The following is a 14,467-nucleotide window of genomic DNA, read 5'->3' as shown; positions in this document are numbered from 1 at the left end:
GAAGCGTGTCCAGACACCATGCTCGGATTTCGAGCTCATCTCTCCACGCAGGATGCAATGTTGCAAATCAAGCACCAGATACTCGACAACAAGACAAGAGGTACCAGGGCCATTCTAGGATTAGACCTCAAGAAAGCCTTCGATAATGCAGCTCACGCAGCCATACTACGCAGCATTGCCGCACTCAATCTAGGAAACCGTGCGTACAGCTATGTTAAGGATTTCCTCACAAACAGGAAAGTCTCCTTAACGCTGGGCAAACTCGCATCCGAAGACAGGAACATAGGGAGCGTCGGCACCCCGCAAGGCTCGGTCATCTCGCCGATGCTCTTTAATCTCATTATGATCGGCCTCCCCGAACGCCTCAACGCCATCGAGGGAGTGCATCACACAATATACGCGGACGACGTTACGATCTGGGTGTCCGAGGGAAGCGACGGAGAAATCTAACAGCGATTACAGACCGCGGTCGAGGTGGTGGAGGAGTACCTCGTCGGAACCGGTCTCGTCATCTCGCCAGAAAAATCGGAACTCCTCCTCTACCGCCCGACGCTTAGGGGAAGACCCCCCAAGGCTTACATCCAGCATGCTGCATACGAAGAAATTTGCATACGCACCAAAGACGGACAAGAAATACCCAGGGTGAAGCAGATTAAGGTGCTCGGATTCATCATAGAATCGAACGGCAACAACGGAGAAACGGTCAGGAATTTGGAGACTAAGATCACGAACACGATGAGGCTTATCAGAAGAATCACCAACAGACATCAGGGTATGAGGGAGGCCAACGTCGTCAGAGTCATACACTCCTTCGTTATTAGCCACATTACCTATGTGGCCGCCTACCACAACTGGTATGCGGCCGAATATGCCAAATTGAACACCCTCATTAGAAGAGCATACAAGATGGCACTGGGCCTTCCAGACAGCACCAGCACGGAACTGCTGCTACAGCTGGGCGTCCACAACACGCTTGAAGAGTTAATTGAAGCACACCAAATTTCGCAACTCGAAAGACTATCGAAGACACGAACGGGCAGGAGTATCCTGGACAAACTTGGGATAAGTTATCACAAGCAGCACGGCGACAAGACATCCCTTCCAAGCGCGATCAGGGAAAAGCTGCAGGTGGCTAATATACCCAAGAACATGAGCCCCGAATTCAATCAGGGTCGAAGAGAGAGTAGAGCCAAGGCTTTACTCAAAGCCTTCGGTAGGGACAAGGAAGCGCTGTTCGTAGACGCGGCAGAATACGAGGATCGACGTGCTTTTGCAGTGGCCGTCCTCAATACCGAGAAACAATTGGTCAGTTGTTGTAGCATACGTGTAAAAAACCCCGAGGTAGCGGAAGAGGTGGCGATAGCCCTAGCCATCGTTAACCCCAGTTGTAGATACGTAATCAGTGACTCGCAGACGGCGGTCAGAAACTATGCACAAGGCAGAATTTCGCCGAAGGCTGAGGCTATACTCAAAGCTAACGTGAACTATGTCACCTCCGAGGAGACGGAGGAACGACACATTATATGGTTCCCGGCTCACACGTCCCCCGACACCCCCGTACCCAACCTCAACGAGGAGGTCCACCGCGTAGCGCGAGGTCTCACGTTCCGCGCCCGCGAAGAAGGATCCTCTCTTGGGGTTGGAAATCCAACGGAGGCATGGACAGAGAGGGACAGAATGACCAGATACTGTGACATTACAAAATTTTATCAAAACTCAAGGCGGGTTTATCCGCCCCCTAACCCCAAACTCGACAGGGCCCAAGCGGTAGACTGGCGGCAGCTACAAACAAAGACCTTCCCCAACCCCGTCCATCTCAGGAGGATATATCCGGACGTCTACTCAGATGATAACTGCAAGCTATGCAGCAGGGCTCACGCAACTCTTAGACACATTCTCTGGGAATGTGACGTTATATGCGAAGAAAATGCAGTTTCCCCAGATGAAGCTGCGGCGCGATGGACGGCCGCGTTGCGCAGCTCAAACCTCGAAGATCAACTATGGGCCATCCAGCAAGCCCGTGAGGCGGCGAGGAGACAGGATCTCCGGACCTCCTCGGGGGCGGCCTAGGCCCAGGCCACGAATTTGCCGGATTGTTAATAAAGTTGTTACCAACACCACCACAAATCCCCAGGTATCGTAGCTACAAGTGTCAGTGTGTGGACAGCGGCGGTATCCTGCGGCGCTTTGTGCCACTGCAATACCGTATTTACTCGAATTTAACGCACACCTTTTTTCCGATAAAACGGGCCCGAAAATTCCATGCGCGTTAGAATCGAGTACAACCCTAAATCCGCGTTACCATATCGCCATCGGCATTCGAAAAATGGCCGCTACAGGCTTCTAGCCTGGCTGCCGTAGCTTCCTCCATGTGTGTACCTCCATGTTGTATGTATAACCAGGCGCTAGAGGCTCTAGAGGCAGACTGGCTCTAGACTGGTTCGACTGGTTCACAGGCTCTAGAGGCCGACTGGCCATCCTTCTCATGATCAGGGTTCCCTATGATTAATGGACCTAGATAAACATACTCCTTCACAGGCTCTAGAGGCCAACTGGCGATCCTGTCTTCTGCCTATTAATCTTTAACCCCATTCTTACCCTCTCTCTGTTAAGGTCCTCGATCATTTGTTGTAACTCGTCTGCATTGTTGCTGAATAGAACAATGTCATCGGCACACCGAAAGTTGCCGAGAAATTCGCCGTCGATCTTTATTCCTAATCCTTCCCAGTTTAATAGCTTGAATGCTTCTTGTAAGCACGCAGTGAATAGCATTGGAGAGATTGTGTCTCCCTGTCTGACCCCTTTCTTTATAGGTATCTTCCTGCTTTTCTTGTGTAGAATTAAGGTAGCTGTAGAACCTCTGTAGATATTTTCCAAGGTATTTACGTAAGCTTTTTGTACTCCTTGATTTCGTAATGCCTATATGACTGCTGGTATCTCTACTGAATCAAATGCCTTTTCATAATCTATGAAAGCCATATAGAGAGGCTTATTGTACTCTGCGGATTTCTCGATAACCTGATTGAAGACATCCCTTCCTAAGTATCTCTTCCTGAAGCCAGCCTGTTCCCTTGGTTGACTAAAGTCCAGTGTTGCTCTTATTCTGTTGGAGATTATTTTGGTAAATATTTTATATAATACTGGGAGTAAGCTAATAGGCCTATAATTTTTTAATTGTTTAACGTCTCCTTTTTTGTGGATAAGTATAATGTTTGCGTACTTCCAGTTTTCTGGGACCCTTGCAGTCGATAGACAGTTCGTATAAAGAGCTGCCAGTTTTTCAAGCATTATGTCTCCTCCATCTTTGATTAAATCGACTGTTATTCCAACTTCTCCTGCCGCTCTTCCTCACTTCATATCTTGCAAGGCCCTTCTGACCTTATCGTTAGTTATAGGAGGCGTTCCTGTATCCTGTTCATTACTGTTTCTAATTGAGGTATCCTGACTCCTCTGGGTACTGTACAGGTCAGTATAGAATTCTTCCAGTGCTTTTACTACATTTTCGAGATTTCTGATATCACCCTGCTTATTTTTCAGTGCATACATCTTGGTTTGTCCTATGCCAAGTTTCTCTCTCACTGATAGCAGGCTGCGTCCATTTTTCATGACTTCTTCAGTCTTTCTCCCGTTGTAGTTTCCAATATCCCTTATTTTCGCCTTGTTGATCAGTTTTGACAATTCTGCGAATTCTCCCCTATCTCTTGAGTTGGACACTTTCATTTTTTGGCGTTTCTTTATTAAGCCCTTTGTTACTTGGGAAAGCTTGCCTACTGGTTGCCTTGGTGCCTTGCCTCCTACTTCAATTGCTGCCTCTGAAGCCAACTTAATTACGGTTTCATTCATTAGCTCTATGTCATCATCACCTCTGTTCTAAGGCTGCATATTTGTTTGCAAGTACCAGCCTGAATTTGTCTGCTTTTACCCTTACTGCCTCTAGGAACAGTGCACCCAAGCACGAACTCTACCACTCAATGATGAAATAACATGCAGTGTTGGAACAGCCACTTGACCTTTTGAAGTAGATTTTGGCACAGGCAAAAAGCTGATTTAATGCAGCAATAAGCACTTTTGGTGGAGCACCGAATGTACATGTATACAATGAATGGTCTGGATATTAATTGAAATAGTCAATAAATATAGCAGTCAGCTTTTTGTGCATCCATGCAGCACACTGGATAGAAATTACCAAGATAGTTTCATTAATTTTTAAGAGTGGCTTTCTTCATGTGTATGTCGTAGTATGAAGCCACTTCTACCGTTTTGACTTCTAATTGGCGTTCGCATATTCACCAGGCCTTAAGCGAGCAAGAAAATAAAAAGATTGCGGGAAGACCACAAAACCGAAGTTACAGTTAAGACGTCCTGAGGTTTCTTCTAACATGAAAAAAATATATCTTCCATAATCGTGCGTTAGATCATGTGAAAGCTATTTAGATTATAGCCACGGGATCTGCTCTTGCGATTGTGCAGTGTTGCAAGGAAAGTCCTCCTTATTAGCAAATTACGTGCCAGTGGTTGAGTAAGCATATTACAAGGTACAGTCGAACCCACTTATAACGATCCTAGATATAACGAACACATTTCATAGTACTCGCAATTTTCTGAGCCAGCCTACTGAATTTGCGTCCAGATATAATGAACATATTCAAAAGAGCCCTACTATTACACGGAACACTTCAAATTCTGTTGCTGTAAAAGGAGGATGCACGTGAAGTTCCAAAGCACAACCGAACTGGGTGCACAGCAGCTCACCACCCTTCCACTCCAGTCCTACAGCAACAAAGATTCAACTACCAAGATGAGCTAGTGACACGCACAGATTTCAGAAGCTGCGAGGAAAGCCACTCTCTTTCAATCATCTTAGGGCAACAGTGTTTTCAAAGCATGTATCCAGTGTGCTTTAAGGTGAAGCAGTGCAGCGTACGACAATGGTGGCCTCCGATTTTGGAAGCCACAATGACAGCACACTAGTGCGGCACCTTGGTGGCACCGCACGCAATCTCGGAACCTACAGCAATGGCACTCTAGTTTTTCTGCAGTTCTCCATGCGGCATCACGTGCACTACATTATCTGCCCTAGTTGGATGATTTTAGCCCATTTGAACGACAACACTGACCACTCAAGTGTTTCTATCGATACTCATGCGACTCGAGTCGGCAGGAACACGGCACAACACGCCGCTGCCACACAAAGTTGCAAAAAATCAGCAGCTACGGTTCGTGGATGCTTTGCTTACGCTGTGTCTGATAATGATTCGCAATGCCATTCTACCTCTCGAACTTCGCATTTTCTCGGCCAAAGTAACATAAAAGAATGTAACTTGGCGGCTTTCAGCACGCATGTGCCCAGTGCTGCAGCCGTAACAACAAGACCTTTGCAAAATGCCAGCATGCCACAGTAGTTTCTGCTCCAAGCCAATTAGAACTCTTCGCCATCATATGCAGAATCCACCTGCATTTCGCTGATAATAAAATGTATCGCAAGCTCTCGAAAAGAAATGCCAGCTGCGCTCATAGTTTCGAAACTGCAGGTTATCGGAACGACGTGGGACTCATTTCAAAGGCGCTACGATGCCGCATTTCGTTACTTATGCAATGTATTAAAGGAAAACTTGCAGGTAGATGTGGAAAAGTGCAAGGAACAGTGAAGGGACTGAAAATCCTCTTTTCAAACCAAAGTGGTGTCGAACCGCAACTGCAGAGGCCAGCTACAGTGTCATCAACTTCAACGTGTTTTAAAGAGCAAGTCCACATATAATGAACTACTGATACAACAACCACTTTCGCGAGACTATAGAGTTCATTATAAACGGATTTGACTGTATTTTTAATATGGCAGTGTGAACAACTATGCGAAGCGTGTGACCGAACATTGTTCAAAGCTTCTTTTTGATCCGACATCCTCCTGCCATGCCCTAACTTCCACTACAGAGAACTGCCACAAAAGAGTGAAAACAGCAACTGGAGGACCGATGGCATCATCTATACCCATGTCTGTGGCCGCTGCGTTGACGTACAGAATAAAGATGATAACGCACTTCAGGTTTCGGTTTAAGTTATACTAGCTAGGCAGCATGAAAAAAACAATGCTTTCATTCGTACTCTTCTATGGTACAGGCTCGGTGCAATTTTCCACTAAAATACCGTATTGGAGCAGAGGAGTGCGCGCGGCGCAATTTGGCGTAATTTGGCATATGATAAAGCTGTTCCCACCACTGCCCATGTAGCGTCTTATGGGCCTTATGGCACCCCGCCTAAACTGCGCCTTATAGTTTTCACACTGCATCAGCATGTTTCATTTTCCTCTTCGTAATAACTTTGCACCTAGCACTCAACGAAAATTGCATTTTAGTTTAATTTTAGCTGTACCTATGTTGCAGCAAAATCCCACGAACGTCCCTTTTGACTCCAAAAAGCTGAGCATGAATAGTGAGCCAGAGAACTTTATTTGGCTGTGTTGTCCCCTACAAAGGTTTATGTTTCAAATAATTAACAGCTGCACAGTGAAAAAATTAATCTTCTCAAAATTTGTTTGCCTTTTTACTACATCAGTATGGTGTTTTTCAGTGTTCAACAGATTTTAAATTATTGAGGTTCTACTGTAGCTCCATCCCAATACAGTATAACGAGATCCTCCAAATGAGGGGGTGACGAAGTCATAAGTGCCAGAAGGAGTACTCAAAGCAATTTTTTTTTTTTTTGAAGTGGCAAAGAGGGGAACTGGAGTGGTATTCTTGAGCAGTAACTTTTTAGATAGTTTCTCTTTCACAAGAATAGACACTATACGAATCGAAGCATATGGCTGACAGTTGGATGCCCGCACATCCAGCATATGCATCGATTAGAACATAAATAGTGACAACAGTGCCCACTGTGTCTTGATATGCTAAGTGCTTTGTGCACATGCAACATGCAAAAGATAGAGGTGCTAAACAGCAATACGGAAACACATGACCGTTACCTCCTAAAGTGGCATCTAATAAAACTTTTTTTCTTTCTCTTTTTTTTCTTCTCTTTGCAAAGGAAATACAGCTTAACAGCACTTTGCAAATTGCATCAACCCAAATTGGACAAGCTGCTCAAAGCATGATTCTGAATGCAATAGCATTTATGCTCAGGTAACTTGTCAAATAACCTTTCCAAACTTAGGTGTTGCCACCTTCAAGCACAAGTTGCAAGATAATGTAAACGATGGTAAGCTGTGTTGTACAACATGATACAAAATGCTGACAACCAATTATCATATATCAAGTGACTGAATAACACTACTTATCAGCCACAGTTTGTCAAGATCAATGTTATAATCTAATGTATACCAAAAATACACTTCAAGCATAAACCAGCACACATCCTGGAAGCATTTAGCACATCTGCCCTATGCTTTTCTTAATTTATTTGTAAAATTGCTTTAGACAAGCTGGAGAACACAACAAAAGAATTTAACTTTTTTTTTGGGGGGGGGGGGGTACTAAGGAGAAAGAAAACTACTGCAACAGTGACCAATATATATGCAACGTTTTTATCATGATGAAATTCTTTCCGTACAAGACCTAAGCAAAAGAGCCACTGTACAGGCTTATCACAAGCGCAAGCAGGTGGAAATGCTTGCAGTGGTGTGCAGTAAAGCAGCATGCATGTGCCAAGTGAGAGGCTGTCACAGGTGCCAAGATTGAGAAGACCCTATTATCTGTCCATTTCTTTAACAAAAATAATTTGACCTTGAAGCTTGTGCAGACAAGAACCAAAGTACAAAACAGAGTACACAAACTTTATACAGCACAACATAGACTAGTTATCAACAAACAGTTGTTATCAATCAACAGTCGACGTCGAACTTATAGCTTTGCAGATCCGCCAATTCATTCACAAGCAATTAAGAGACACCCTCCTATATCTTTTTCTTGTCAGCAGAGAAAACCACACATCCTGCTATTGCTATACCTAGAAGCATTTTGTATTTAAGTATTCTCCAACGTTATGTTGTGGGTGATTGGCATGTTTCTCAGGGTCTGCAATTAGTGAGAAAATTAATTGCTGAATGCCTGAAATGGGGGTACTGGTGAACATGCAGAATTAACTGCAACGATCAGTGCTTTTTGCTTCACGCCAGAATGAAGTGCTAAACTTCCATTACACACCAACATAATAACCTGAGTTGTTTTTAGCTCCCATGTGCTAACATGGGGTGTCCCACTTTGCTGCAGGACACGTTACTCCAGATCATTTAATAGCACACACAGCACTAAGACCCACCAACACTCGTGAATGCTATTTAAACTGTCATGCCCTGATGACTTCAAGGTGAAGTTTTGTATGCTAGCGGCAGAGTCCCTATGGTCCTCAGTTTAATATTAAATATCCTCTCTTCTAAATATATAAAATAAACACGCAGAATTCTATTGAAAAGGATAGAAAATTCCCCTTCCAAACGAAAAGTGCTACCTCCTTCCCATGCCAAAATAAAAAAAAAAATCAATGCTTGCTATAAAAAAAGTCTATAGATGAAGTAGGGTACAATTTGTCACAATTATGTCAAAGGACTTACTTTCACTTATAAATGGCTTTTTAGCAATTAGAGCAAAGTTACAAAGTAATAAAGAAGAAAGAAAGCTTCACAAGTTCTGGAAATTCACTATGTTTACTTGACACAATGTACCAGTCGCAATGTGTTAAGCTACTGTATCTTTTTTTTTTCTACAGCATAAAACTTGTAGACAACATTACATGCAACAAGATTAAAAGCAGAAAAAAGCAGATTGTGTTCTTGATTTTCAAGATTTGTTATGCTGGCACCTCAGAATTTTCAGGTTTTACAACTTACAATTGTAACCAGTTAACTTCCTCCGCTCCCTTTAACTCCCGTGACAGTCCCTCTCACTTGGCACAGATATCGCCGTTACAGAAGAGCACTGCAAAACTCAAGATGAAGCAGCTTCTGTGCTAAACACTTACCACGATGCAAAAAAAGAGAACAGAACAGAGCGCAAGAAGAAAGTGCCTTGGCCATGCACAGGGGAAGGAAAGGTGTAATAAGTACGGAGGCACGCATTCTGTCTTCAGTCTAGAAGTAGCCCAAAAGCCAGCCGGTCCAAGGCTCATCAGAAAGCATTTCCACAACCAAGCTCTGTTCATCCCAGCGGTATATGATACCATGCACACTCGTATACTACTGTACTTTCACACTAATTTATCCATGCATATAATCCAAACTCTGAATAAAAACATTAGGAAAAGAAACAAAAAAATGCATGCAAATAACTACAGGCAACAATTTTAAGCTTTTTACGAGAAAACTGGCATAATCACAGCCGAATCTCAATACAGTCAAGACAAATGTAACAAATTATTGACTATAACACACTAAACCTAAGATGTTTCCTGTCAATATCAGCATGAAACAAATATACACTTATTACGAGTAATATATATAACAAAGGTATTTTTGTGTCCAATGTGACTTCATTAGGAAATTCGACTGCATCGGCACAAAACCAAGACAACAAGGATACATCTTATCATCTGCACAACAGTAAAGCCTCAATAATTCCAGATCCTATCATTCATAATGGCTCAAAGTTTCCATTACATCTCCATGCATTTCAATGATGAAACTTCAACCCTTTTGGGCAACCTGATAGCAAATAGTATGAAATGCAGACTGCACACCTATACACTTCGCTGCCTTTCTGCTTTTGGGCAACTTTCCCAGAACAATGATGTCACGGCTTGGCATGGCCAAAATATTAATGTCAAGGACTCCAATAGCACGCAGTTTAAGCATACTCGATACAACTACCATGTGCCAACTGGCAAAGCCTGCAGCTCTGAATCAAATGGGACCCCTTAAGTATAAGCAAAACCTCGGTCCTTTTGGAGCATGAACTGATGGAGTCCCACTCAATTGGATGTCCACGCTCTAGGCCAACAACATGTTATATGCTGTAGCTATACTTATTTAAGCACAAGTTCTGCCTTTATTAAGCAATTTGCAGAGCAGGCATGCCAATCTGCTTCTAATATCATGGCTGCATTGTGCTTGCTAATGTTACTAACCTTCAGCTAAAAAGAAAATTATTTGCGACACATATCCTATAAAGCAAGCTTCGTTTTCTTCCAACATTATGCCAAAATGCAAACTTAATCTTGCTGTGAAATACCAGTCCCACTCTCACATAGCCATCTTCTATTGCATTGCAGAAAACATGTCAGAGGTGCAGAAGCCAAGTAAAGTTATTTGAACTAGCACTATGCGGCAATTAACTTTTTAGCTTGACAATTTGCTGGCCCCTAATTGGTTAATCTGTTATGGTGAATTACATTTACAGCAACAAAAGAATAACAAAAGTGCACATTTTGCATTAGACAATTGCTTACGTTAAGGTGAGAGAGGCGACATCTGCACAACAGTCTCATTCTCTCTCTCTCTCTCTCTCTTTTACGAGCAAGCATGTCAGGTGTGCAGTATATATTTGCTGCTCTGCTGTAATAGTAGGCAGCTTATTCCAGAAATGTCAGTAAAACCCCACAACATTTGGGGGCACTTATTCTGCTGACAACACATTATAAGTACGCGAACAAAGGATTGATCACATAGCAAGGAGGTTAAAGGATTAAGTGCTCAGGCCTATAGCTGGCCACAGAACATTTCGCTATCGCATTCACTGTCACTGAATGTAGGTATATTTTTCTATGACTGTGCACTTATCAAGGATAGGCTCACAACCACATTCTTTGCAGTGCTGAGCTAAATGGTTGGGTAAAGAGCCCTTCAGCCAGTATGCGTGCTCTCTCGGCCAGTCATTCAAACATCGGCCTGCTTGAATGCCTGCAGTGCCTGCAGACGACGACGTAAGCGCAGTCAACAAAGCGCCTTCTGTGTTTCTTCTCATAATATTGTTTTTTGAGGCTTTCCTTATTAACTCTGCAGTATATCGCTGACAGTTTTTCTCTTGCTACCATAACATACCATATTTATCCAATTCTAAAGCGCACTTTTCTGCCTGCAATGATGTACTAAAAATTACACACACATTAGATTCGAGTATGCAAGCATAAGTACAATTGAAGTGTGCTAATGTTGCTGCTATTAATGCTACTGCTATTTCAGAAATGAAGTCTATTGAAAGCATACGTTTGTTTGTTCTCTTTATCTGTCTGTCATCTACACTACTGAAACAGCTATAACATGCAACGTATGAGAGGAAGTCCTAATGCTCAGAAAGAACCAGCTCACTCAGTCCAGAGAGAAGGGCCCACTCACCATGTCGTCAATGAAGACACGCTTTGGCGGTCCCTTAAACATGATCTGTCTTGTCTCGCTGCCATCCATGAGCACCACAGCGACATCATCCACAAACTGAACTTTGCGCATTTTGGTGTCAACTCTAATGGTGCCCACAGCTGGAGCAGGCTCTGACAAAGGAGGCAGGTCTTGGACAACTGAAAGGAGATGGAAATAAAAGATATTTCTTTACTCACACAACTGCTTATTTTCATAGCAATTCCAACTACCGTGCACAAACTCGTGTTTAAAAAGCAACAGCTTTTGAGACAGGAGTTTGTGCAAGTACATAAACCACTCAGACTGGAAAGTTTGGTAGCACTTTGAGTAAGTGGATTTTGCTGCAGCAAGTATCACTTTGGTGTGGCATGCTGCTACACAGAAAATTGTGATCTAGAATTAATGGATGTGTTAATCAGTAAATCGGCTGACACATTATACAGTTAAACCTCAATATATCAGTCAGTAAAATTGACAATTAGCTTCATTCTATAGAAACTTTGCTTTATCGAAATTAAACCTTTTATGCAAATAAGCAGACACACCAATGGATTTTTTATTACATGAAAGGGGCCAAAAAATTTTTGGATTTATCGGACAATCGATCAAATCAAATTTGAATGAGAAAAAAATTCCATTTGTTGAAGTTGAGATTTGGCGACAAAAAAAAATATGGTTTCATGCCGTGTCAACGACATCTTCACATTGGTGGTACGAAGCAAAGCTAGCCACACCTTTGCATACACTCCGCTCCCGCGTCTGACATTGTCGTCTGTAGCGGGATGACGCTATCATGAAAAGCACCAGCAGTAAGCAGCAAATGCTTATTCTGCCTCTTGCTTTAACATGTCTCCGAAACTCGAGATTGCGCAACTTACAAAACTAAGCGCAAGGAAAGACAGAGCACATGATGTCCGGCCATCTCGGCACGAGTAAAACTCTTGCTAGGGCTAGTTGGTTCATGCTTGAAGTAGTAAAGGCAAGGCGCAGAAGACCAGGACTCAAGAAGAAGAACACAGACGACAGGACCGGCGCCTTCTCGGCACGCTTATACTTAGCACACGCAATAGATTACCGCAAAAACAGGATGGACGGAGTTGCATACGCACTCTGCCACACTAGAAAAAAAGTGATGCGTGCCTTTCAAATAGTACTTCATTATATCAAGAATTTCGTTATCTTGAAGTTCGTTATATTGAGGTTTAACTGTAGTACATTTGTTGTTTTAGGCAGTACAGTCACTGACCAATTGTTTGGTCATCGATAACTCATACATGCTCGATTGTTTGTAATGCATAGAGACTTGTTACAGCATGCCATTCAATAGTTCTCAACTCCACCTGCATGACCGCATGCTAATCCTGCACACTGAGATGAGCAGAAAGAGCAAGATTTTGGTTTCAATACGTTAAAAGCAGCGAAGCTTAATCCATCCAACATTTGCTAAGTGCGGCCAAACCACGGGACAAACTAAGCCGAGTAGCTTAGTAAATACAGCTGTAAAGGCTGTGTTAGAGGTTTTTCGTGTATGTTCCAACTTTCCAGCATTTTTTTCCTCTATGAGTTAAATAGCAACATGGTCTCGGGTGACTTCGCTGTCTGTATTACGAATTTTGGTCGCTCAAAGTCGTTAAGCAGCTTCAAATGGAGAAAGTGCATTTTATGGCAGGTATCATAAAGCCTTTTTGCCTGAGAGCAAGCAAATGACACTCACTCAAAATGACATCAAATATGATCCTCTGACAGAGATATTACTGAAGCAAGTTTAAGCTGTGCAAAAGTGACCCTATGCACAGAATGTCGCTATGACGATTTCCCCAAATTTCTGTAAAACATTTAAGGTTTGAATGTGAAATATCTGATGTCAATGGTCACAAGAACTTGGCTTTTACTTTTGAATGCAAGTAGCATCCCTTAGACTGGCCCACCAGCTACACCGAACAAAAGTATTTCTGCATTTCATATGCTTTTCTTTTAGTAGAGATAACCTCAACTAAAGCTTCCTCTGAATCTGGTTATCTTAATACCGTATTTACTTGCATAATTACCACCCTTTTTTGTCAAAAAAATTGACGTAAATTCAGCTGTGCGATAATTGTGCGAGTTAAATTTCCTGCGAAAACAAAAAAAACTTTTTTTTTCATCCCGCGTTTGCTGTGGGATGCCAACAGGTCAATAAGCATGCGGCTGCCGCTGAACAGTGCGGGACACCAAAACACACACACACACAAAAAAAATGACGGCTGGTGGAGCAAGCCGAATGTGCCGAATGCGATTTTTTCTTCTTCTCACGAGTACATTACGCACATTGAAACAGTTTCTTCCGTATCAGTAATGAATAATATCGTAAATATTGGCAAGTGTGCGACAATAACGTAGCCATGTCCACTTCGAGGGGACAGAAAATGAGTTGGGCGCGCTTAGCTGCCAGTGACAAAGAAACACATGGCGGGCATGCTGCGGAAACTGCGGCATTTGTCTTCACTACTATCCTAATCCGGCACGTTTCCGCTAAGGGTGGGTGAATATCTCAGCGGTGTTACAAGTGTCGGCGTATGAAAAGGGTACACAGTTAATGTATCAGTGTAAACGTGGCCACTATCGCCCACAATTTGTTGCCTGCCAACGAGTGCAGTTGAGAAGAATTGAAAGATGCCTTTTTTGTTGTTGTTCTTGACCAAACCCATTATGATGCCTACAAATAATAAAGCCAAAGTAAGTTTGGTTGCAGTTTTTTTTCATGTAAATACGGAAAGTGATGGAAGGAATGAAATGGAGCATCTGCTTAAGAATGTTTGGTGCGTGTAGAACGCTTGGTATGTCATCAAGAGTCGTTTGCATGGCATTCGACAGATGGTAAGCGCGATCATCATTAGCTAGACTTGGCACATGACATATCGCTGTGACAAGTTCGGGGTGCGATCATTACAGGGGGAAAGAAAACAAATTAAATTTTGACGACAAAATTTAGGGGTGCAATCATTACACGAGTAAATACGGTACGTACCATAATATGCACCAATCAACATCTGAGAAATAAACTGTAGTACGAAATATTCTCCTACCAACATGTGAGAAATGTAGCTTGTGGGTCAGCCGCTATATAAAGTGCAGTACTAGGTCACTACACTCTGCACTTGTCTCTGTTCCCTAGTCGCCACATACTGCAGCACAAGTTTAAGTGGT

General features: G+C 42.9%; 1 protein-coding gene across 6 annotated transcripts in view; it reads right to left on the bottom strand.

Moving 5' to 3' along the window:
• LOC139057251 (pre-mRNA cleavage complex 2 protein Pcf11-like) overlaps positions 1-14,467 on the bottom strand; it is an 85,484-nt gene that overhangs the window by 49,433 nt on the left and 21,584 nt on the right. For all 6 annotated transcript variants that reach the window (XM_070535126.1, XM_070535131.1, XM_070535127.1 and 3 more), the window contains one exon: positions 11,261-11,439. In XM_070535126.1, the coding sequence (XP_070391227.1) occupies positions 11,261-11,439 (179 nt within the window). The remainder of the gene's footprint in view (positions 1-11,260; positions 11,440-14,467) is intronic.

Source organism: Dermacentor albipictus, chromosome 3 (assembly GCF_038994185.2).
Source record: "Dermacentor albipictus isolate Rhodes 1998 colony chromosome 3, USDA_Dalb.pri_finalv2, whole genome shotgun sequence".
NCBI classification, from domain to species: domain Eukaryota; kingdom Metazoa; phylum Arthropoda; class Arachnida; order Ixodida; family Ixodidae; genus Dermacentor; species Dermacentor albipictus.
Note: the sequence above shows the minus strand (reverse complement) of the source record. Positions and strands in the feature narration are given on the sequence as shown.